The sequence below is a fragment of the Choloepus didactylus genome, chromosome 1, assembly GCF_015220235.1.
Source record: "Choloepus didactylus isolate mChoDid1 chromosome 1, mChoDid1.pri, whole genome shotgun sequence".
NCBI lineage: Eukaryota > Metazoa > Chordata > Mammalia > Pilosa > Megalonychidae > Choloepus > Choloepus didactylus.
The window spans coordinates 108,486,459-108,513,138 of NC_051307.1; the positions used below are offsets into that span (position 1 = coordinate 108,486,459).

Genomic DNA, 26,680 nt, shown 5'->3' on the forward strand with positions numbered 1-26,680 from the left:
TTGTGGAACATCCTCATGATGTAATTTAAAAAGTGCTACTTATTTTGTATAGATTTCCACAACTATGCTATAGATGTGGAATAATCAATATCAGGAGTACAACTCTGAATTATTAAGGATAATAACGTAGACTTATTTTCTAAATACCAGATAGAGATGGAAGTTGTGATGGTTAAGTTCATGTGTCAGCTAGGCCAGGTTATGGTGTGCCATTGTTGGGTCAAGCAAGCATGGGCCTGATTGTTACTGTGAGGATATTTCATGAACTTAAATATTGAGTAAGTTGATTGCATCCATGGCTGATTACATCTACCGTCAACTGAGGAGATTGCCATCATCAATCAGAGAAGTCTCAACTAATCAGTTGAAGGCTTTAAAAGGAGATGTGATGATTTCAGCAGTCAGAAGAGAGAATTTCTATCCCTACTCCAACCAGCCAGCTTCTCCTGGGGAATTCATTGAATCAAACCTTCATTGGTGTTCTCAGCTTGCAGCCTACCCTATGGGATTTGGCCTTTTCCATCTCCACAGTTGTGAGACAATTCTTATAAAAAATCTCTTTTCTCTCTCTCTCTCTGTCTCTCTCTCTCTCTATATATATATATATGTATATATACACACACACACACATATGCATATATACATACATGTATATACACACACATGTAGATATACATATATACATACATATATATACATATATATACACACACACACTATTGGTTCTGTTTCTCTAGAGAATGTTGACTAATACAGCTTTGGTACTGGGATTGGTTCTTGAGAAACAGAATATTAAGGATGAGATTTCTCAATTGGTTCTGGGGTTTTTGGAATTGGTTCTCTAATCTGATTGGATTCAAAGACATTCTAATGACTCTATGTCCAACAATCAAGATGGCACTGGTAATCCAAGGCATGAGTTGGCAATAGAGATATACAAAACATCACCACTGGATATGGCTACTTAAATGCTTATTAGAGGCAAGGCTCTGGGTGAGACTATTGTTGACACCTTAACAGAGTTTTATGGAGTTAAAAGGTATAATTATGCAGGCTAGTTATTCCTAAATATGCTGGATATAGTTGAAAAGAAAGGGATGAGCTCAAGGCCTCAAATTCCCAACTTAAGACCATATGAAGGACATGAAAATTTCTATGTATTCCCCGAATGAAAATCTTACTTCGTTTAGCTGCAGACTTGAGATTTCTGAAAACCAGACCCAGAGTCTAATTGTGTGAGTGACTGAATTATAATGTAAATTAAATTGCCAACCTTGCAGGGTTTCTGCAACATGAGGGCATTGATTGGAAAGGAATGGGATCCTGAAAATTGGAATGGAGACATATGAGTTGATAATTATGACCCTGGGGACACTGAAACCCTAAATTCTGATGAGTCTTTGCCAGATAAACCTATAATTGTCTGCCCTGAGGACTCTGCCACCCAACCTCCACCTGAAGAAATTAACCCTGCTGTGCCTGATAAAACTGTATCCACCTCCCCTTAGGAAAGAGCCCTCACTCCTCTCTTTAAAGAGATTAATCCTGTTCATCAGATGAAACTGCAATAGAATGCCCTGAGGTGGTTGGTTTGTAGGACACTTCTAACTCTTCTAATGACCTACCCCTCTTTTTCCAGACCTATAACTAGACTGAAGTCCCAACAGATCCCAAAAGGTGAGGTACGAAGTGTGACCCATGAGGAGGTGGTTACACTCCAAAAGAAGTGCATGATTTTTTCAATTTATATAGACAGAAATCAGGGGAATATGTGTAGGAATGGATATTAAGGATGTGGGTTAATGGTGTAAAGAATATAAAGTTGCATCAGGCTGAATTTATTGGTATGGGCCCACTAAGCAGAGATTCTTGATTGAATGTTGTAGCTTAAGTGGTTAGAAAGGGCTCTAACAGTTTGGGTGGTTGGCTGAAACATGTATCAAAAGGTGGCCGACATTACCTTTGGTCAAAATACCAGAACTGCCCTGCTATAATGTGGATGAGGGATTCCAAAGGCTTAGAGTGATTGAAATGTTAGAGTGGATTTATCATGTGAGATTGGTTTGCCTACCTCAGGAATGTCCAGAGGACACACCTTTCATCATGACTGTGAGGAATATATTTGTGAGACTAACTCCATCTTCCCTGTAAAGCTCTGTGGTTGTTATTCTCTGTACATCAGATATTACTGTCATTGAACTTGGATCCTTAAACACAATGGGAATGATTGGGTCCTGGGTTAGAAGAAGCCAAGTGGCAGCATACAGCAAAGGAAGCTTAATAAGACTATGTGCGCATCTCTCAGCAGAAATCATGGAGGCAAGAAGGAAGTGGTGTGATATTTAAGATACTGAAAGAGAAAAACCACCAGCCAACAACCCTATATCCAGCAAAGCTGTCCTTCAAATATGAGGGAGAGCTCAAAATATTTTCCAACAAACAGACATGAGATACTTTGTGAACAAGACACCCACCCTACAGGAAATACTAAAGGGAGCACTACAGCATGATAGGAGAAGACTGGAGTGCGTGGTTTGGAACACAATTTTGGGAAATGGTAGCACAGCAATGTAAGTACACTGAGCAAAGATAACTATGAATACGGTTGAGAGAGGGAGGTTGGGAGCATGTGAGACACCAGAAGAAAGGAGGAAAGATAAAGACTGGGACTGTGTAACTTGGTGAAATCTAGAGTATTCAACAATTGTGATAAAATGTACAAAGTGTTCTTTTACGAGGGAAAACAAGTGCCAACTTTGCAAGGTGTTAAAAATGAGGAGACATTGGGGGAGGGATGCAATCAACGTAAACTAGAGACTGTAACTAACAGAATCATTGTACTATGCTTCCTTTAATGTAACAAAGACGATATACCAAGGTAAATGCAGATAAGAGGAGGGGATGGGGAGGCATGTTAGACACTTGACATTGGTGGTGTTGTATGACTCTTTACTCTACTTTGATTTAAGGTTATCTTTCCTTTTGCTGCTTCCTAGCTGTCATTTTTTTTCCCCTTTCTTTTGCCTCTCTACCTTCTTTGACTCTCCCTCCTGCCTTGTGGAAGAAATGTAGATGCCCTTATATAGATAGTGGTGAAGGTGGTGAACGCATAAATATGTGACCATACAGAGAACCATCGATTGTTTACTTAGGATGGAATGTATGGTGTGTGAACAAAACCATCTTAAAAAAAAATGGGTTGGTGACAAAACCTTGAGGGCAATATACTGAGTGAAACGAGCCAGACACACAAGGACAAATATTGCAGGGTCTCACTGATAGGAACTAATTATAATATGTAAACTCATAGACATGAAATGTAAGGTACCAAGATATAGGACAAGGCTTAAGAATGGGGAGCGGTTGCTTAGTATGAGCAGAATGTTCAATTAGGATGAACTTAAATATTGGGAGATGAACAGAGGCGTCTTTAGCAAGATGTGAGAATAACTAACAGTGCCAAATGGTGCATGAATGAGGTAGAAAGGGGAAGCTCAGAGTCATATATGTCACCAGAAGGAAAGTTGGAAGTCAAAAGATGGTAATGTATAAAACTGAATCCTATGGTGGGCAATGTCCATGATTAACTGTACAAATATTAGAAATCTCTTCCATGAAACAGAACAAATGTATGACAATACAATTAGAAGTTAATAATAGAGGGGCATATAGGGAAGAAATATATACCTATTGCAAACTACATACTACAGTTAGTAGTATTTCAATGTTCTTTCATAAACAGTAAGAAATGTACTATACCAACACTATGAGTCAACAACTGAGGGGGGTTGGTTAGGGATATGGGAGGATTCGAGTTTCCTTTTCTTTTTTTTTTACCCCTTTTTTTTCTTTTTTTTTTCATCTTTCACTTTATTTCTTATCTGGAGTAATGAAAAGTTCTAAAAATTGAACAAAAATTAAGTGTGGAGATGGACGCACAATTGTATGAGGGTACCAGGGGCAACTGATTGTACACGTTGGATCTTTGGATAATTGTATGGTATCTGAACAATCCCAATAAAAATTAAAAAGGAAAAAAATTATAAGAGCATGCTATGAACAACTCTATGCCAATAAACTGGATAATGTAGAGGAAATGGACAATTTCCTGGAAACATATGAACAACCTAGACTGACCAGAGAAGAAATTGAAGACCTCAACCAACCAGTCACAAGCAAAGAGATCTAATCAGTCATCAGAAAACTTCCCACAAATCAATGCCCAGGGCCAGATGGCTTCACAGGGGAATTCTACCAAACTTTCCAAAAACAACTGACACCAATTTCACTTAAACTCTTTCCAGGCATTGAAGAAAATGGAACACTACCTAACACATTTTATGAAGCGAACATGAATCTAATACCAAAACCAGGCAAAGATGCTACAAAAAAGGAAAACTACAGGCCAATCTCCCTAATGAATACAGATGCAAAAATTCTCAACAAAATACTTACAAATCGAATCCAAAGACACATTAAAAAAATCATACACCATGACCAAGTGGGGTTCATTCCAGGCTTGCAAGGATGGTTCAACATAAGAAAATCAATCAATGTATTACAGCACATTAACAAATCAAAAGAGAAAAATCAAATGATCATCTCATAGATGTTGAAAAAGCATTCGACAAAGTCCAACATCCCTTTTTGATAAAAACACTTCAAAGGTAGGAATTGAAGGAAACTTCCTCAATATGATAAAGAGCATATATGAAAAACCCACAGCCAGCATAGTACTCAATGGCAAGGGACTGAAAGCCTTCCCTCTAAGATCAGGAGCAAGACAAGGATGCCCACTGTCACCACTATTATTCAACATCTTGCTAGATGGGCTAGCCAGGGCAATCCAGCAAGACAAAGAAATAAAGGCATCCAAATTGGAAAGGAAGAAGTAAAACTATCATTATTTGTGGATGATATGATCTTATATCTGGCAAACCCTGAGAAACCAATGATACAGCTATTAGAACTAATAAACAAATTTAGCAAAGTAGCACATAAGTCAGTAATGTTTCTATATGCTGGAAATGAATGAAGTGAAGACATTCAAGAAAAAGATGCCATTTTCAATAGCAACTAAAAAATCAAGTACCTAGGAATAAACTTAACCAAAGATGTAAAAGACCTATACAAAGAAAACTAGATAGCTCTACTAAAAGAAATAGAAAGGGACCTTAAAAGATGGAAAAATATTCCATGTTCATGGAAAAGAAGGCTAAATGTCATTAAATATCAGTTCTACCCAAACTCATCTACAAATTCAATGCAATCCCAATCAAAATTCCAACAACCTACTTTGCAAACTTGGAAAAGATGGTTATCAAATTTATTTGGAAATGGAAGATGCCTCAAATTGCTAAAAACACGCTAAAAAAGAAAAACGAAGCAGGAGGACTTACACTCCCTGACTTTCAAGCTTATTATAAAGCCAAGTAGTCAAAACAGCATGATACTGGCACAAAGATAGAAATATTGATCAATGGAATTGAATTGAGAATTTGGAGATAGACCCCCAGATCTATGGCTGACTGATCTTTGATAAGGGCCTCAAAGCCACTGAACTGGGACATAACAGTCTTTTCAACAAATGGGGCTGGGAGAGTTGGATATCCATATCCAAAAGAATGAAAGAGGACCCCTACCTCACACCCTTCACAAAAATTAACTCAAAGTGGATCAAAGACCTTAATATAAAACAGTACCATAAAACTCCTAGAAGATAATGTAGGGAAACATCTTCAAGACCTTGTATTAGGCTGTCACTTTCTAGACTTTATACCCCAAGCACAAGCAACAAAAGAAAAAATAGATAAATGGGAACTTCTTACACTTAGAAGTTTCAGTACCTCAAAGGAATTTGTCAAAAAGGTGAAGAGGCAGCCAACTCAATGGGAAAAAATTTTTGGAAGCCATGTATCTGACAAAAGACTGATATCTTGCATATATAAAGAAATCCTACAACTCAATGACAATAGTACGGACAGCCTAATTATAAAATGGGCAAAAGATATGAAAAGACAGTTCTCTGAAGAGGAAATACAAATGGCCAAGAAACACATGAAAAAATGTTCAGCTTCACTAGCTATTAGAGAAATGCAAATTAAGACCACAATGAGATACCATCTCACACCAATTAGAATGGCTGCCATTAAACAAACAGGAAACTACAAATGCTGGAGGGGATGTGGAGAAATTGGAACTCTTATTCATTGTTGGTGGGACTGTATAATGGTTCAGCCACTCTGGAAGTCAGTCTGGCAGTTTCCTAGAAAACTAGATATAGAGCTACCCTTCGATCCAGCAATTGCACTTCTCGGTATATACTCAGAAGCAGTGACACGGACAGATATCTGCACGCCAGTGTTCATAGCAGCATTATTCACAATTGCCAAGAGATGGAAACAACCCAAATGTCCTTCAGCAGATGAACGGATAAAGAAAATGTGGTATATACACATGATGGAATACTACGCGGCAGTAAGAAAGAACAATGTTGTGAAACATATGACAACATGGATGAACCTTGAAGACATAATGCTGAGTGAAACAAGCAAGGCACAAAAAGAGAAATATTGTATGCTACCACTAATGTGAACATTGAAAAACGTAAAAGAAATGATTTATAATGTAGAATGTAGGGGACGTAGCAATAGAGAGCAATTAGTGAAGGGGGAACGATAACCTAATAAGAACAGATAAGTTATCATGGGTAAATTTAACATACTGGGAATGCCCAGGAATGACTATGGTTTGTTAATTTCTGGTGGGTATGAAGGAACAAGTTCACAGAAATGTTGCTATCTTAGGTTACCTGTCTTTCTTATTCCTTTGCTGGGTTATAATCTGTAGATTTTCTTGGGTTAGAGTAGGAACATGTTGGAAGTAAAGTAGTTATTTTAGGTTAGTTGTCTTTTTCTTATTCCCTTGTTTTGGTTTGTTTGAAATGTTTTTTTTATTGTATTTTTAAATTTTTTTGATATAGTTAATAGTTAATTAAAAGAAAACAATTAAAAAAATATTTAGAGCCCCCCTGAGGAGCTGAGGGGAGAATGCAGGGACGTTGGGCTTCCCCACCTCAATGGTTGCTGATGTGCTCACAGACATTGGGGACTGGCGGTTTGATGTGTCGAACCCTCTATCATGGGACTTGCCCTTGGGAAGACTGTTATTGCAAAGGAGAGGCTAGGCCTGCTTATAATTGTGCCTAAGAGTCTCCTCCTGAATGCTTCTTTGTTGCTCAGATGTGGCCCTCTCTCTCTAGCTAAGCCAGCTTGGCAGGTGAAATCACTGCCCTCCCCCCTACATGGGATCTGACACCCAGGGGTGTAAATCTCCCTGGCAACATGGAATATGACTCCCGGGGAGGAATCTAGACCCGGCATCATGGGATGGAGAACATCTTCTTGACCTAAAGGGGGATGTGAAAAGAAATGAAATAAGTTTCAGTGACTGAGAGATTCCAAAAGGAGCCAAGAGGTCACTCTGGTGGGCACTCTTGCACACAATATAGATAACCCTTTTTAGGTTCTAATGAATTGGAATAACTAGCAGTAAATACCTGAAACTATCAAACTCAACCCAGAACCCTTGAATCTTGAAGATGATTGTATAACAATGTAGCTTATGAAGGGTGACAATGTGATTGGGGAAGCCATGTGGATCACACACCCCTTTTTCCAGTGTATGGATGGATGAGTAGAAAAACGGGGGCAAAAAACCAAAAAACAAAAAACAAAAAAAAAAAACTAAAGTTAGAATGGGTGGGCAGAATCTGGGTGTTCTGTTTTTACTCTTGTTTTTTTTTATTCTTGCTTTCACTTTTTCTGGTACAAGGAAAGTGTTAAAAAAAATAGATCGGGGTGATGAATGAATATATTATGGTAATGTGATCAATGGAGTATATAATTTGGACGATTGTATAGTATGTGAATAAATCTTGATAAAAAAAAAAGACAAAGTGTGCCTGGCTACTATAATGGACAGCAGACTCAAAGCAGTAAACAAAATAGTCAGACTCACAGAGACCTGTGGCATTGGCTAATCAGTCATAGGGTACCTAGAAATAAAAGATATGGGCAGTCTACTGTGCTGGTTTGAATGTATTGTGTCCCCCAGAAAAAGCCATATTCTTTGATGCAATCTTGTGGGACAGACGTATTAGTGGGGATTAAGCTGGAACGTTTGGATTAGGTTGTTTGCATGGAAATGTGCCCCACCCAGCTGTAGGTGATAACTGTGATGAGATATTTCCATGGAGGCATGGCCCCACCCATTCAGGGTGGCCTTGATCAGTGGAGCCATATAAATGAGGCTGACAAACAGAAGGAACTCAGTGCAGCTGAGAGTGACATTTTGAAGAGGAGCTACAGCCAAGAGGGACACTCTGAAGAACGCCCAGAAGCTGAGAGAGGAGCTGCAGTTTGAAGACGGCTGTTGAAAGCAGACTCTTGCTCCAGAGAAGCTGAGAGAGGACAAATACCCCAAGTGCAACTAAGTGACATTTTTGAGGAACTGCAGCCTAGAGAGGAACATCCTGGGAGAAAGCCATTTTGAAACCAGAACTTTGGAGCAGGCAGCAGCCATGTGCCTTCCCGCTAACAGAGGTTTTCTGGACACCATTGGCCATCCTCCAGTGAAGGTACCCGATTGCTGATGTGTTACCTTGGACACTTTATGGCCTTAAGACTGTAACTGTGTAACCAAATAAACCCCCTTTTTTAAAAGGCAATCCATCTCTGGTGTTTTGCATTCCGGCAACTTTAGCAAACTAGAACATCTACTAAATCCTTACTTGATCTGTATAAGCAGAAGAGTTTTAGATCAAGTGAATGATTCTAACTTGAATTACAAAAATAGAGAGTCACAGCTCCCTAATCAATTCCTAGACTTGAGGCAGTTTACAGACCCAGAACCCCTGGAATGAAGGGAAGACCAGGTCCCCTGGGGAAGGACCCTGCTACACTGCCCAAAATTTATGCTGTTGATCTTCCTCCCACCCTTACCCAAAGAGACCTGTGGCCTTTTACCAGGGTAACTGTGCTTCAGGGAAAATGAAATGATCAGACATTTCAAGGATTGTTAGACACTGGCTCAGAAGTCATGTTAATTCCAAGAGACCCAAAATGTCACTGTGGTCCACCAGTCAGAGTAGGGGCTTACGAAGGTCAGGTGATCAATGGAATTTTAGCTCAGGTTCATTTCACAGTGGATCCAGTGGGTCCCTGGACCCATTCTGTGGTTATTTCCCCTGTTCCAGAATGCACAATTGGAAAAGACATACTCATCAACTGGCAGAATCCCCACATTGGTTCTGACTTGTGGAGTGAGGGCTATTACAGTAGGAAAGGCCAAGTGTAAGCTACTAGAACTGCCCCTACCTAGCAAAATAGCAAATCAAAAGCAATCCTGAATTCCTGGGAGGATTGCAGAGACTAGTGCCACCATCAAGAACTTGAAAGGATGCAGGGGTGGTGAATCCCACTACATCCCCTTTCACCTCTCCAATTTGGCCTGTTTGGAAACAGATGGATCTTGGAGGTTGACAATGGATTGTCATAATTTAACCAAGTGGTGACTCCAACTGCAGCTGCTGTTCCAGATGTGGTTTCATTGCTTGAGCAATTCAGCACATCCCCTGGTACCTGGTATGCAGTTATTGATCTGGCAAATGCTTTTTTCTCAAATGCTATTAGTAAAGATCACCAGAAACACTTTGCTTTCAGCTGGCAAGGCCAAGCACCTTCACTATCCTACCTCAGGGATGTATCAACTCTCAAGCTCTATGTCATAATCTAGTCTGCAGGGACCTTGATCATCTCTCCTTCCCACAAGACATCACACTGGTCCATTATATTGATGATATCATGTTCATTGGAACTAGTGAGCAAGAAGTAACAACTACTCTAGACTTATTGGTAAGGCATTTGCATGTCAGAGGGTGGGATAAAAATCCAACAAAAATTCAGGGTCTTTCCACCTCAGTGAAATTTCTAGGTGTCCAGTGGTGTGGGACATGACAAGATATCCCTTCTAAGGTGAAAGGTAAAATGCTGCATCTGGCCCCTCCCAGAGTCAAAAAAGAGGGACAATGCCTAGTTGGCCTCTTTGGATTTTGGTGACAACATATTCCTCATTTGGGTGTTTTACTACAGCCCATTTACTGAATCACCCAAAACTGTTGGTTTTGAGTGGGGAATAAAAGAAGGCTCTGCAACAGGTCCAAGCTGCTGTGCAAGATGCTCTGCCACTTAAGCCATATGATCCAGCAAATCAAATGGTGCTGAAAGTGTCAGTGGCAGATAGAGATGCTGTCTTGCACCTTTGGCAGGCCCCCATAGCACAGATCCTTAGGATTTTGGAGCAAAGCCTTTCCATCTTCTGCAGATAACTACTTTCCTTTTGAGAAACAGCTTTTAGCCGGCCACTGGGCTTAACCATGGGCCACCAAGTTACCGTGAGACCTGAGTTGCCTGTCATGAGCTGGGTGTTGTCTGACCTGCCAAGCAAAAAAGTTGGGCATGCACTCTGTCATAAAATGGAAATAGTATATACAAGGTAGGGCTCAAGCACGTCTTCAAGACAGAAGTAAATTATATGAGGAAGGGGCCCAAATGCTCATGGCCCTGACACCTGCCACATTATCTTCTCCTTCCCAGCCCACAGCTATGGCATCCTCGGGAGTTCCTTAGGATCATTTGAATGAGGAAGAGAAAACTCAGGCCTGGTTTACAGATGGTTCTGCACAATATACAGGTATTACTCAAAAGTGGACAGCTGCAGCACTACAGCCCTATGAAGGACATCCATGAAGGAGAGTGGTGAAGGGAAATCCTCCCAGTGGGCAAAACTTTGAGCAGTGCACCTGGTTGTTCATTTTGCTTGTAAGGAGAAATGTTTGGAGGTGTGTTTGTATACTGATTTATGGGCTGTTGCTAATGGTTTGGCTGGATGGTCAGGGACTTGGAAGGAATATGATTGGAAAATTGATGACAAAGAGGTTGAGGGAAGAGGTATGTGGATAGACGTCTCTGAGTGGGCAAAAAATATGAAGATATTTGTGTCTGCTGGGAATGCTCACCAGAGGGTGACTTCAGCAGAGGCAGATTTTAATAATCAGGTGAATAAGATGACCCATTCTATGGAAACCAATCAGCCTCTTTTCCCAGTTACTCCTGTCTTTGCCCAATGGGCTCATGAACAAAATGGTCATGGTGGTAGGTATGGAGTTTAAGCATGGGCTCAGCAACATGGACTTCCACTCACCAAGGCTGAGCTGACTACAGCCACTGCTGAGTGCCCAACCTGCCAGCAGCAGAGACCCACACTCAGTCTCCGATATGGCACCATTTCCTGAGGTGATCAGCCTGCTACCTGGTGGCAGGTTGATTACACTGGACCACTTTCATTATGGAAGAAACAGTGATTTGTTCCAACTGGAATAGTCACATACTCCAGATATGACTTTGTCTTCCCTGTACACAGTTCTTCTGCCCAAACTACTTACCACCCAGTTACTTACAGAATGCCTTAACTGCTATCATGGTATTCCACACAGCATTGCTTCTCATCAAGGAACCCACTTCATAGCAAATGAAGTATAGGAATGGGCACATGCTCATGGAATTCTCTGTTCTTACCATGTTCCCCATCATCCTGAGGCAGCTGGATTGATAGAGTGGTGGAATGGCCTTTTGAAGACTCACTTATGAGATCAACTAAGTGGCAATACCTTGCAGGGTTGGGGCAGTGTTCTTTAGGAGGCTGTAATGCTCTAAATCAGTGTCCACTCTATGGTGTTGTTTCTCCCATAGCCAGGATTCATGGGTCTAGGAATCAAGGGATGGAAATGGGAGTGGCACTGCCTACTATCACCATTACTGGTAGTGATCCACTAGAAGAAATTTGTTTCCTGTCCCTGCAACCTTAGGCTCTGCTGGTTTACAGGTCTTAATTCCAAAAGGAGGAATGCTTCCATCAGGAGATACAACAAGGATTCCATTGAACTGGAAGTAAAGATATCCACCTGGCCACTTTGGGTTCCTCATGCCTCTGAATCAATAGGCAATTACAGTAATTCAAGAAGGGCATTACTTTACAGGCTGGGGTGATTGATCCCGATTATCAAGGGGAAATAGGACTGCTACTACACAATGGTAGTAGCCTGGAATATAGGAGATTCTCTAGGGTGTCACTTGCCATTTACTGTGATTAAAGTCGATGTAAAACTGCCACAACTCAATCCGGGCAGGACTACTAATGGCCCAGAAACTTCAGGAATGAAGGTTTGGGTCACCCCACTAGGCAAAGAAACACAACCAGCTGAGGAACTTCCTGAGGGTAAAGGGAATATGGAATGAGTAGTGGAAGAAGGTAGTGATAAATACAAGTTATGACCATGTGGCCAGTTATAGAAATGAGAACTCTAATGCTTATGAATATTTCTTCCTTGTTTTGTTTATGAGTATGTTTGTGTATATACATAAAGCAAATATCTTTGTTTTCTTCTCTATCTTATCCTCTTATCATATGTCATAAGTTGTATTAACTTCATGTTGTAGTATTTAAGTTATAGGATATCAAGGATAATATTACCCAAGGACTTGCACCCTATTCTTGGGAGAGTTAGTGTATTTCCAGTTATACACAAGACAGTTGAATACTGTTAAGGCGAAAATATGACTATTATTGTTTTTCTTTAGATATTAAGTATGGTTTAAGGAGATGTGTATGGTTGCTAAGTTGACAAAAGGTAGACTGTGAAGGTTAAGTCCATGTGTCAACTTGGCCAGGTTATGGTGTACAGTTGTTTGGTGAACAAAATATCTGTGAAGGTATTTTGTGGACTTAAATCATCAGGAAGTTGATTGCATCTATGGCCAATTACATCTACAATCAACTGAGGAGATTTCCTTCAACAGTGAGAGAAGTCTCATCCAATTAGTTGAAGGCTTTAAAAGAAATGTTGATTTCAGCAGTCAGAAGAGAGAATTTCCATCTCTACCTCAGCCAGCCAGCTTCTTCTGTGAATTCAGCAAAAACCTTCATTGGAATTCTCAGCTTGCAGTCTGCCCTATGGAGTTTGGACTTGCCCATCCTCACAGTCATGTGAGACAATTCTTATAAAAATTTCATAATATTCACATTATGATACATCATATATATATCCCATTGGTTCTGATGTCCTAGAGAACCCTAATACAGAAGTTTTTCAAAAGAGCTATTAAAAAGATAAAGGAGAAATAATAGTGAAAGATGATGGTATAAGGAAAGGTATAAAGGAAAACACAAGAGGAATAACAGAGGAAGGTGAGAAAGAATGGCAGTGAAAGAGAAGACAGATGAGCTTGGTTTTCAGGGAGAGAAGAAGAAAGATGAAAGAAGAGAAGGTGTAAATATGAATAACAATACATCTATAGATAGTCTGGATTTTTCAAAAGGAAGACATCAGACAATTACCAGACTAGAATATGCAATCAAAATGGGCAGGCATATAAAGTATCAAAAGAAAAAGTAGGGAGATATTCTTCTTGTAGAAATTCTTCTCAGAATTGTTTAAAGAATATGAAAATAAACAGTGAGGTGTTAGAAGGTTGTGGGAAAATCCCTAGATCTCTCCGTTAATGAATGGAGAGGGTGCGAAGTTAGTAGAAATTACAACCAACAACATTAGAAATGTAATCAAGAATTTTATGAGAGTAGTATATCCAGGGCCAGTGGTCTGGTTTTTACAAAGAGTTCATAACTTCCCAATGCACAGCCTTAACTGAGGTTTGCAATATAAAATGGAGGAAAAGGATATAAAATTATTATCACAAGACACTTCCCAAATGTGTGTGTGTGTATAAATATATATTTTTTAAGTGGGAGAAGGACATCTGAAACCAGAACTACCCTCTCCCAAATTGTGACATACCTGTAACATTCATGCTGAAAGTTGTAGTCCCGTACTATTTTAAAATATTTTGTTTCATTGTCAGGTCAAGTTTTATACCACAGGGATCACCACAACCCTAACATATCAACAGCATGTTCTTTTGCAAAGGGCAATGTCAGATGACAGTCTTGGCACAGAAAAACCCTAAGTCACATATAAATGAGGTAGAAAAAATTGTAAGATGAAACCCTAGGAAATATAAATGGGGAGAAGGGGAAGGAAAAAGAAATAATGCAAAGATTTCACTTAGAAATGTGAAGTTCCTTAAAGACTTGGTAAAACACTCTTCATTTTCAGTTATAGACAAAAGCCAAGGATGAGTTTCTGAGTGACAGGACATGCTCCCAGCACTGTGTGTAAAGGAGAAGGAAGCCTAATAGAATCCGATATGAGCAATTGCCTTTTGCCAGTGTATAAGTAACATCTCTAAGAACTCAAAGATACTTCAGCTGACATATAAAGATGGCTTGCTCGTTTTCTAGATATAGAAAAATAAAATAAAATATACTGGGAAGGGATAAAAGGATTACAGCAAGATCTAGAAAAATACTATTCCTGGTTAACTGGCATGCATTCGTACATTTACTCATTCAACAAATCTGTACGAAGCACCTGTGATGTGTCAGGTATGGACTATGTGCTCAGCTATAGAAACGGATGAGACATTGTTCTTGGACTTCAGGGATGCACATACACTAAGGGGAGGCAGAAATGTAAATAAATCCCTGAAATGTATTCAGGTACTTGAAATATAATTTAGAAATTGGTCTTTGGTATTCTTCCACTTTCCCTTTGGATTTCTGTCTTTCCTCAGGGCTGGGTGTTAGTATCCCCCCCCCACAGTGCTCTTTGCTGATGGAGTGTGCAGTACAATTATTAATAGGGACCTCTTTAAGAAAATAGTTTTACTGCTTTTTCTGATAATAAAACTAATGCATGCTCATTGAAAACAATTCAGAAAATACAGAAAAGGTTACAAAAGAATTTAGCAACACTCACAATCCCATTATCCAGGATAAAGTTTGCTAATGTTTTGGTATCTAGCCATCCATACCTTTTCCTCCCCATATCTTTTTCTTTTTTACAGAAATTAGGTATGCATACTGTTTTGTAACTTGTTTTCCCTATTTAATATATCATGGACCTGTTTCCATGGCGTTATCACAGATCTACATACTCACTTTTAATGGCTGCAGAGCATTCCATTGTGTGGCTCTATGACAATTTATTAAACTAGAACCCTTCAACTGGGGTATTTGAATAGACTTCCTGGCCCTCCTCCAAGTTACACATTCAGAAGGTCCACCCTGTTTGATGTTGTGAAATAAGAGGAACCTGTCAGAAATTTTTTTTAAATGACACACTATATTATTTAGTTTAAAGAGAAATTTCAGAGATGAGAATACTGAAGTAAATTGAAAGAGAAATGGTTGATGAAAGGAAACTTTTGCATTTGTAATTGTTTTCTAATAATTTCTTAAAAATGAAATTTGACTTTTTTATTCTTTTAAACTCTGAATGTGTCTGAAAGACTTAAAATCAAATTGGATTACATCTGTTTAGGATGGAGTATCAACACATCTGCAAGAGGACTCTCCAACCCAGGGCTTATGGATCTAAAATAGAGTGTTCTGAGGAGCCAGTGCTTTCTGGAAAGTCTTTTATTGGGGAGATCATTCAAAGGGAGACTCCACAGACCTGGATCTCCATTGATAAGGGAGTCAGAACTTGGGTGTAGGCTAAGAGACACTGAAAGTGTGCAGGAATGGGAATTCTGGCTATGGGAAGTCAGGAAATTGTCCAGGAATATTCAGAACCTGCTCTATAGGGCTTTGTTGGAGTTTTCAGAATATAGGAGGGCATGTGGTAGTCACTGGCAATAAATCACTAAGAGCAGGAGAAACTCCAGGCTGTGGGTGCAGGAAGAGGTGGACTCCACCTAGGTGTTCCAGAGGATGATGACTGTCACAATGGAGGACGCCAGGAAGAGCAGGTAGAGGCGGAAGAGCAGCGTGTCCATCATGTGGCTGAACTGCACCCACAGGTCAACTGAGTGCTGCTTCTGGAACTCATGCTCCAGCTGGGCCCATGTTGACTCAGGGTGCCCGCTTACCTCTGCCTCTCTGGGACCTGGCACCTTCCCCACCAACTCCGCGGGCTCCTTCGGGCCTGTGGAGGGGACAGAGACTCAGCCATGGTTTGTCACCCTGGGAAGGGAGGGTGACAGGGAAGAAGGCAGGAGCAGAGAAGTGGAGGTATAGAGGAGGGAGCGTGGGCTGTGCTGACTTCCCTTACCAGGCAGGTGGGAGGGGGCGAGACCCAGGCCTTTGTTTCCCTTCTGAGGTGCAGTGGGACAACATTTCCAGGGTCGGGTGCAGTGTAGCAGCAGGGAGTGGAGCCACTGAAGCATGGGTGGGGGCTGGGTGGTGGCCAGGTGCAGCAGGTAGGTGATGAAGATGGTCTCTAGCAGGCTGACCACCATCAGGGACAGGCACAGGGCAAAGTAGATACCTGGGAACAAAGCAAATTATAAATAAACCAGGGCAAATTTATCTCTGAACACATATTGGGCCTCTTTCCCCAAATCCGGTGTTTCCTCAGAACTCCTTCCCTCTTTAAGTAGAGCAGCAGCCAGTTCTCTTGGTCCCTCTCCCTGTCCCCTGCTACCTTTGTTTCTCCAGAAAGTGGGAGGGCCATAATGATGAGGGGGGTGCCATTGGCAGGGAGTAAGTCATTCATCATGAGCAGGAAGACATTGTAGCCCAGGAGAAGGGTTATCTTGAATGGGGCACGATTCTCGCTTTCCGCTGGCAGGTAGAAGCTGAGGGTGTCAATGGCAACCAGAAAGCCACTGGGTACCAGAAGGTTTATCACGTAGCGGCTGGGCCTGCGCCTGATGGCCACCTGGTGGGGAGGAGAGAGAGTGGATAAGTGGCAAATAAACTGATGCTAGAGGGCTTATCTTGTATATTTGAATATCTAATCCTTGCTAATAAGCTCTTGGGCTGGCTATGGGACCATCTCTTTAGGCAGCACATGCATTTAATTGTATCCTTCTATAGAAGGGCCCCTATTTGTCATATATTATTTATTGCCAACCTGCTGGAATACAACGTGACTGAAGTCTTCTTTTTTTTAAATAGTTTTATTCACACATCATATAATCCATCCTAAGTGTTTAATCAGTTATATAATCACATAGTTATGCATTCACTACCATAATCTATAAGAGAACATTCCCATTTCTTCAGAAAAGAAATAAAAAAATCCCTTACCCCTCCTTTATATCCCCCTAATATTGACATTTAGCCTTGGTATAGTGCCTTTGTTACAATTAATGAAAGAATATTACAATATTACTGTTAACTATAGACCTTAGTTTGCATTAATTGCATTTTCCCATATATGACCCCATTATTATTAACACTTTGTAATAGTGACATACATTTGTTCTAGTTCATGTAAAATTTTTCTCATATTTGAACAATTAACTACCATCATCATCCACTTTAGGTTTTGCTAAGTTATACAGTCCCAGTTTTTATCCTCTAGTTTTCCTTCTGGTGACATATGCTACCCTAATCTTCCTCTTTTCAACTATACTCACATTCAGCTTAAAATACTGTGTTACCATCATGACCATAGTCTTTTGAGGGCAACTTGGGCCCTAGGGGCCATCAAATAGGTGGCTGCTCTCCTCTGAGCAGTAGAGGGCTTGTAAAGCCCAGCCCCTTCTCCTTCTCCCTGGGATAGGTGGGTGGATTCCTGGGGATCTTGCTTTAGTGCATTTGGGGTAGAGGGTAGAGTGAGGAGCAGGTGCTTAACCCTCTGGAGCTTCTTTTTATTGTCCAAAGACCCTTAGATGGAGAGGAATATCACAAAGCTACTGGGACCAGAAGTCAAACAGGGGCCACCGGACTTACATAGAATGTGATCTGGTCATAGAGGTTGCTGCCCATCGACATCTTTGGGGTGGCCTTGTTGATGCCAAGGAGCTCCCACTCTCTGTGGGTCTGAATGAGGTTACAAGATGTGTCTGTTATCTCCCATACTTCCTTGTTCATGCCCAGTAGCATGTTATCCACTGTGAGGGAGACCCAGTCAGCTCAGCCCAGATGTACTCCCAAACCTCCCACTCACAAAATGCTATGCCTTCCCCACTGAGCTGCTCCAACACATTTTCCTCTCTGTCCTTTTAAAACAGGGCATCCAGGCTTTTCAGAAGTGGGTTACAGGACCAGCAATTCCTATGTGTGTGGGCTGCAGCAATGATTTTTCATTGTGGCTTTGGAAAACAAGAGCAAGTCAAGGTTGTTATGGGAATATTGAATATGACTCAAACACGAGCCAAGAACATTTGGAGTCATTCCGATTTTCCTTCTTAATTTCCCAGTTGTATTATGTTGTTTTAGTGGAATTAAACTCTAACAGCTCAACATTTTTTTAATTACTTACATGTCCATTATAATGATTACTTTATCGAAATTCACCACATGATACCTGGTGGCATTCTGTTACATTAATTTACTAGTTTAAATTTGTTACCTTTTAAAGTAAAAAGGTTTGAGCTAAAAATTATGTGTGTACAGCAGCTTGGGTCAGATGGGTGTCATTTGGCAGAAAGGCCTCTCCAAAATCTAAAGCAATAGGGCTGCATGTTAGCATCACCTTGGAAGATATAAAAAATGACAATGCCTGGAAAAATTGAATTGGACTTTCTGGAGATGATATGCAGTTGGTATTTTAAAAAAGCTTTAGTGGCAGCCAGATTGAGAAACACTGATCCAAAGAATACCTTAACAATAGCTACCCCATTTAAATATCTTCCCCTGAATCTTAAACAGCTACCAAAACATGTCATACTCACCTGTGTACAGAAAAGAACTGAAAGTGAAAGTACAGTTCTGTTGGTTGAAAGGGAAGTAGAAGATGTCCAGGTTACAGATGCTGGTCACCCGCATTGGCTTTTTATACGTTATTCGACCTTCACTGCTGACGTAAGCCATGAGACCTGGAGGTGTCTGATGCTTTTCCATGCTGCTTGTGAAAAGGTGGGAAATGGGGTTGCTGTGGGTGCTTTAATCAGGTTTTGTCTCCTTGCCTTCCCAGGTCTTTCCCTGCCGTGCTCTCCTTTTTGGCTGTTACTCTCATGTCACTCTATCTCGTCTTTTCTACTCCTCATAGTGTTTTGCAGTAGTCAGTTAACTGAGACTGTGCCCCTGTCTGAATCTTCTCGCAGCCACGTGCCCTGCACTGACACTGAGCTGTTCTTTGCAGATGGCTTTCCCCAGTCCAGATACACACGATTCCACAATGAAGATGTCTGGGATCCACAGGTTTTCTGCTGATAGTGTGAGTTTATTGAGGCCAATACACTCTTCTGGGTTCCAGTGGATGAGTGGATGATCCCATACCTGGAAATCATGGCAGTGGGAAAGAGAGGGGAGTGATGGTGGAGCTTGTCCAGTTGGCCTCTCCTGCTCTTTCTGTTCTTCTTAAAACCTGACCCTCCCACTGCTACTTGTGTCCTTATTGGCCACAGCTATCTCTGCCTCTTTATCTAACAAAGTGTCATAAATAAAGTGCCTATTAATGGCTTTTTTTTTTTTTCCCAGGCAGATCTTAAATATGGCCTAAAACTGCTTGGAGCCCAGGCATACACCAATATATTGGTCTATGATCACTTGGCCTGGGCCATTTTCTTGGGTCACCATTTATGATTTCCTAAACTGCCCAGGGAGATTTGTGTCCCCAGGGCCCGTCCAGTTCTGGATGGAATTATTTTGTCCCAGAAAGGTACAGGTTTGGACTAGGAAACCTTTAAGTCACTTCTAACTCCTCAATTTAAAGTTATAAATGCTAGCAGAAAGAGGGTGGCTGAGTCTGCCTTGCCAAATTCATCCACAGGAATGATGTCAGCAGCTGGAGCTGTGCATCCTGATAAAGAAATTCCCATCCATTATTATTAGTACCAAAAGATTTGATCCAAGCGCACCTCATCGTCTCATAAATATTTATTAATTTATTGTGCCGGGCTAGTTCTGGACACTGGATTGCCTTTTCCTTACATTCTTCCCTTGTTCTTAAGGACAATTCAGGTTTTATTGACACAGAAACCACTTATTTCTGGAATATTCCAGAAAGGGCAGGACTCAAGGACAAATATTTCCTGCAAAAATATCACTGCAGCATTCTTCTCATGTCTCCCCTTCCCATAGAATGAACATCTGACTTGTACAGACCTGTTCAGGGCATCTATAGCTCACCACTGGACCACTACAATGTTGGGTTGATGGAGCAGAGAACTACTGTCCCTATTAAAAGCCTATGGAAAGAATGGAGGAAGCAGCACTCACCACTTCCAGGATGGCAGACAGGGTGAAGGAGAGGTTGACATGAGTGGGGATGCTGTAGTTGATGAATGGATGGAAGATCTTTCTGTCAAATACTCCGTGGAAGGCATCAGGGTCCACCCCATGCTGGCCTAACCCTGAGCAATTGATGGTGAATGTGTCACCTCTTCCTGTAGAGAGCAGAGACCCCGTGAGATGGAGCCAGGGCCATTGTGTTCCTTTCTTTTTAAACAATAATTTAAAAGAAGTAGAGAAGTTGTAGGTTTGCAGAAAATACAGAATTCCCATATAACCCCCCATTGTTAACACCTTGCATTAATGTGCTGTATTTGTTACAATTGATGAAATAATATTATTATAATTGTACTATTAACACTAGTCCATGATTTACACTAGGGTTCACTTTTTGTATTGTATCATTGTGTTCCAATGTGAAAGAAGTGCTAGGGCTGGAGCCTTTCTGGAGAGAGAGAGAAAGAACAGGAGACACCAGGAGGAGTGTGTGAGTCCCTCCTTCCTGGGCTGAAGCTCTGAGCCAAAACCCCTCCTGCCAGGGTCAGGGAGGATGGGCTGGTCTGGTTAGGCAAATAGTGTATGCTGATGTGGTGAGATGAGTCAGTACTCTATTCTCACTGCCATTGTTTCATCCCCATGCAAAATCTGCCCAAAACTGTATGCAAACTTGGCCTTGGTGCAATAGCAGCTACTTCAAGGAGTCCTTTAATGTACCATTACAAACCTTTTGGGTCTACCTAGCACTTGTGCCACTTAGTGCTGCCCCAAGTTTGTAGTCTGGTCACTTGGAAATCTGCTGTAATGTATTTCTCTTTCTCACTTTCAGGGGCTTCCATCTACTGGAGACAAGAACTGATTGATCAAGAGGATAAGAGAAGTAAGAAACTGCACTTAGTGGGTGATGTGGGAAGCATACAGAAGTGTTCTGAATGGGTGCTTACCTTGATCCTATGCATTTATTTTGCTCTTCTTAGATTTAGTGACCTCAGATATCTTGGGAACTATCTTCAGCATCAGGATCATGAAGCAATATCACTGAGCACATTCCATTTGCCCAACCACATTGCAAGGCCTATGCAAATATCATCTCTTGGCCATAGCCAGGGACTCAGCAGGGGGGTACCTGAGCAGAATCTTTTCCCCATTACCATCTGTGTCTAGTCTTTTCCTCAGTCTCCTTTTCTACATCTCCATCTCTTTCCATAATATTTAAGGAATGTTCCCAGATTGGGAATAAATTTCTTTACTCATGGAAGCAATACACCAGTCTTTTCTACCTCAGATTGATCTCCACCCTCCTTTGGTATTTTACTTAATCCTTCAGAGTGTGTTTAAAATCAGTGGCTTCTCTTCTCATTGAGACCATATCAAGGGAAACAGAAACAAGGAGATTTGGATGAGGGGCTTGGTGGAAGGGGCATAGGTACTCAATGGAAAGATGGAATTGGAGAGGTGGTGAAATGGAAAGACAGTTTGGTAGATGTCTATGCAGGCAGGAATAGAGAAGGGCTGTGTGTACTGATCAGTGAAATGCCTTTCTGTTTCCAAAAGGAAATCAAGACACAGACATTTTGGAAGAAATATTCAGCATGTTAAGACTTTATGCTCTCCAAGTGCTAGAGAGGAAGTTCCCGGATGTCCTTCAGAGCCACGCTCTGGTCCCCCTGTTCTTGCCCCCTCTTACCTTGAAGCAAAAGGCTGACAGTGAGGCAGAGGGGGAATGACCCCATAAGAGGCCACCTCTCTTCCATCCTCCTCTCTGGACTCCTGTTTGGGGACTCACTCAAATCCTTGAGCTTAAAGGAGCTGGGACCACACCTTGGTTCCTTGTTTTGAATAATGCTTGTGTCAGATGACCACTCCTTGGTGAGAGCTGTGGCCAGAAAGGTCACAGGAGAGTGTCTGTTTTGCCCCTGCCCGGGGATGCCTTCCAGGTTCCAGGCAGGATGGAAGTTGGATCACAACTAAAGGAGAAGCATCCTGTTTGGCAGCTCTGTGCTGAGATCAATGAAATATTAACAATAACAACAACAATAGCAACAAAAACATAGGACTGTACAACACAGCGAACCCTAATGTAAAGTATGGACTATAGTTCATAATGTAATAACATTGCATTCTAGTTTGCTAAAGCTGCTGTTATGCAAAATACCAGAAATGGATTGGTTTTTATAAAGGGGATTTATTAGGTTACAAATTTACAGTTCTAAGGCCATAAAAGTGTCCATACTAAGGCATCAACAAGAGGATAACTTCACTAAAGAAAGGCCGATGGTGTCCGGAACACCTCTGTCAGTTGGGAAGCTGCATGGCTGGTGTCTGCTGGTCCTTTGCTCCAGGGTTGTGTTTCAAAATGGCTTTCTCCAAAATATCTCTCTCCAAAATGTCTTTATGCTTCTGTCTTTGCTCCTCTCTCTCAGCTCCTGTCATCCTTGCTTCTTTCTCCCAGGATGTTTCTTTCTGAGCATCTGGAGGTCCTCTCTTAGCTTCTCTTAGCTTAGCATCTCCAAATATCCTTCTGTCTGCATCTCCAAGAATCTCCAAGCATCAGCAAGCATCTGGGTCTGTGTTGGCTCTTAGCTTCTCTCTTAGATTCTCCGGTGAACCAATCAAGACCCACCCTGAATGGGTGGGGCCACACTTCCATGGACATAATTCATTCTGAGGTTCCAACCTAATCAACAGATTAATCAGTCTGCCCCAACAAGAGTGCATTAAAGAATATGGCTTTTCTGGGGGACATAATATATCCAAACTGGCACATATTGTAAGGAAAACTGTGTGTGAGAAGGAGTATATGGAAACTCTGTATGATTTCTGCATGTTTTTTTTTCTGTAAACCTCAATCTTCTCTAAAAAACTTTAAAAACCAACAACAAACAAATTAACTTCCCTTAATGAGAGAGTATCATTACTGGGGAAATAAGAATAATGTTCTTTCAAGACCAGAGAATCTGCAGATTTGGATAAGTGGCAACATTTAGTGATTTTTGTTATGAATAGTGAAGTATCTTATAGCTTTTGTTGAATTAGTGACGACTGAAATACCATATTATAAAACTTGATTCACACCTTCACCATCTATTGCCTATATTTTCTAAGTTACTAACTAGATTTCTTTTTTCCAGTCTCTTTTCATTTCTGTGATTCATTCTCCCCAAACCAATGTTCTTCACACATATTTTACTCTATGCATTGATTACATGATAATAGAAATTATTAGATTAAGGTAGCAGAACTGTTGTTAAGATCTTTGTGCTGTCAGTAGTAGTATACATTATCACATACTAGTAATCTTGGCTAACATCAACATTTTTGGCATGTGTCAATACTATGTCATGTCCCATCTCTAGGAAATACTCAATCGGACCAAATAAGTGAATTGCAGCATTGTTATATTAAATAACTTAGTTACATTTCCTGAAAGACTTGGAAATATTTTCTTGCAGAAAGGGTGGATGAAACCTAGAATGTCAAGGAAATTTTTTTCAGACAGGATGGTCATGACTACCCTAAACAGAAAATCCTGAGAAAAGCAGGAATGACAGGGCTAGTATATATATATTATATATAGTCCCTCAGCCCTATCAGCTCTGTAAGTGACTTCCTTTCTTCTTTGGAAACTTGACCATCCTGAAGTTGAGGTTGAAGAGAGAGGAAGAAGGAAGAAGAGGATCAGGAGAAGAAAGGGAGAAAAAGGCCCAAGTAGAAGGAATGAGTAAGGGAGGAAGAGAAGGGCAAATCCCTTCCCTGTTAGAAAATCTGTTCAAGGTTTAGGGCTCTCTATTTTGACTTGAAAGGGTTCAGCTGGGAGGAAGGTGAGCTCTGGAAATAAAGGTACGGCTAGTACAAAGAGGAAGATGTTGGCATGAGGGTTGGGCCAACTGACCAGGCTACAGATGCTGTCCCAAGCTAGGAGGCCAGCTGGTCCTACATATAATGTACCCTTAAAGCAGAGCAAACATGGATGTGATCTGGGACAGATCTGGGAGGCCAGGCATGGCAGTGGCTCACCCAGGAAGGAGATAACCATTTGGAAGCCAGGCCAGCAAATGAGATCCTAGGATGTCTGCTTTTGGATTGCAATGCAAGGCAGAGATTTGGGGGACAGGACCTGTAGGAAAACTGACTATAACTCAGGGTGGTTCTCTGCTTCCAGGCAGATGGTTGGGGACTGAGTATGACTGAACAATCAGGTAGAAATGGAGCAGGAAGTCTGTCCTTTATATAGGACCAAAGTAATACTGTGTTTGTAGCACACCCTTGGGGCACTGACTCCTGGACTGGTGAAAAGTAAAGGACTTTCAATGAAGAAACACTGGAATTCCCCAGGTAGGTGGAGCTATCAGACCTGGATCCAAGAAGGGAGGGTTAACTTCAAGTGCTACTGAAAAGCGACTGAAGACAGCTGGTGTATATCTTGTTTTTATGGAGGTTGGCTGGGAAACTGGAGTGAATCTAAGTCGAGAGATTGAACTCAAAAGTAGATTCAGGTGCCAAGAGATGGAGAAGGTGGAAGCAGAAGAAATAGGGCAATAAGACATGGATTTGCACCTTTCCTGGGTGTCAGAGTTTCAACTTGGGGATCTGGAAATCTCAAATGCTACTGCTGTTGCTATGAGTGCTCCTGCTGCTGGTGATAAAATATTGAGCACTTGACTGTGTGCCAGGCATTGCGATAAAAGTCTTACCTACCTTATCGAACTTAAATAAACAGGAACACGTAGAAAAAAGAAATGGGGCCAAGTAAATAGTTGCAGAGATAGCAATTGGATCTTATTTTTCCTGACCATATTTTAGAAGAGTAAATTTGAGGGAAGTACGTAATTGTCATTAACTAAAAGAATCGGCCAGAAAACACACCTAAAATGATGAATTTGAGACCATTTTCAAATAAAGCAATGAAAAGGATAGCATGTAAACTCAGGTTGCAGGTTTTACAATGCTTATAGCTTATAACAAGCCATATAAGAATTACCTATAGCTTTTCAACATGGCCATTAGATCTCTTTCCTACCTTCAGAATTCTTGGGGTATACAGGGTACCCACTGAACACACATTACATTCTACATTTGGCAGCCCTCCATCTTAGGCAAATAATTAAGCATTTGGACTGGGTTGAGGGGGCATTCTGGCTTAGGCTAGCTCTCATTCAGAGCTCATCCTGGGACTGATCCCCTTGTAACACTGTGGCTTGGACAGTCCCTCCTGCGTGTGCCTGTTTCCTCCCGCCCTTCTCTAGTAGGTTCTCTAGTAGGTTCTCAGAAAGAGTTCAGCCATATGTAGATAAAACTTCAATAACTGGATATCATTTTCTAAGGCCATTAAGAGTCCCTGTCCCCTACATTCTCAGTAATATCTTCAGGAACCTCTAGGACTCCCATCTTAGCTCCAGGCACATCTCTCCTAAAGCCAAGCTGTGGGCTTTCATGGTGATTCAGAACTAGGAGGTGGTTCAGAAACTCTAAGCTGATTCAGGGGTCATTGTAGAGGTCAGGGACTTCCTCCACACTCTTTACTTTCTCTGAGCACCTTAGGAACCTCCATCTAGGGTTCACGTATCCCTAGAATGTGAGTATTCTTGGGCACTCAGGCTAACAACATCTAGAAACACAGACTTTGAGTTTGGGGCCTTACCTGCCTACTTGGGCAATTCTAGAGCCTGTTAGAATTCCAGTGGTTGCCTAGAGCAGTTTTTCTCAACTTCAGCACTGTTGACATTTTGGGCTGGATAGTTCTTTGTTTGGGGGGCTGTCCTGTGCATTGTAGGATGTTTTGCTGTATTCCTGGCCTCCACCCACCCCACCCCATCCACAGTTTTGACAACCAATGTCTCTGGACTTTCCCAAATGTCCCCTGAGCAAAATTGCCCCCCTGTTGAGAACCACCAGCAACTTGGGATCCTAAGAATTTAACCCCTTTTTATTCCAAATGATTATAGGGTGGTCACCATGTGCTCTCCTCTCACTCTCCATTTTGCCTGGCTGGGCAAGTTCTGGCTTCTCTCCATGTAACTTCCAATATGTACAGTGAGCAGCCACTTGGGAATCCTTTTTGGGCTTCCTATTATTGGCGTCTGCTGTCCCCGTGGCTGTACTGTGGAGATATCAGAGACATGTAGGTCATGTAACAGATTGCCTAAGGTTTCAGGATACCAAGGTGAGGCTTCTTCCAAAGGTCTAGGGGCATAGGCACTGGGTTTAGGAGCCCAGATGAGCTACTTTGTCTGAGGCACAGGCAAGGGTCAGCTGACCAGACCAGCCAGCAAGGTCTGTGCTCATAGGTTTGTGAGCTTTCCTCTGAGATGATGGTAAGTGTCACATTCTATCAGTTTCTCAAGTCCTCTGGAGGCACCAGGTGGGTGTTGTCCTGGCCTGT

General features: G+C 41.4%; 1 protein-coding gene across 1 annotated transcript; it reads right to left on the reverse strand.

The window, feature by feature from the left end:
• Nucleotides 1–15,872: 15,872 nt before the first annotated feature.
• On the reverse strand, nt 15,873–22,051 carry LOC119536700 (5-hydroxytryptamine receptor 3C-like). The gene is made up of 9 exons (XM_037839508.1): nt 21,986–22,051; nt 20,290–20,456; nt 19,826–19,870; nt 19,238–19,347; nt 18,801–18,970; nt 17,857–18,017; nt 16,633–16,837; nt 16,229–16,444; nt 15,873–16,102 (listed from the first exon to the last, which is right to left on the reverse strand). Exons 1-9 carry the CDS (start codon nt 22,029–22,031, stop codon nt 15,873–15,875), a joined length of 1,350 nt encoding a protein of 449 aa, XP_037695436.1. The 5' UTR covers nt 22,032–22,051.
• Nucleotides 22,052–26,680: the final 4,629 nt, after the last annotated feature.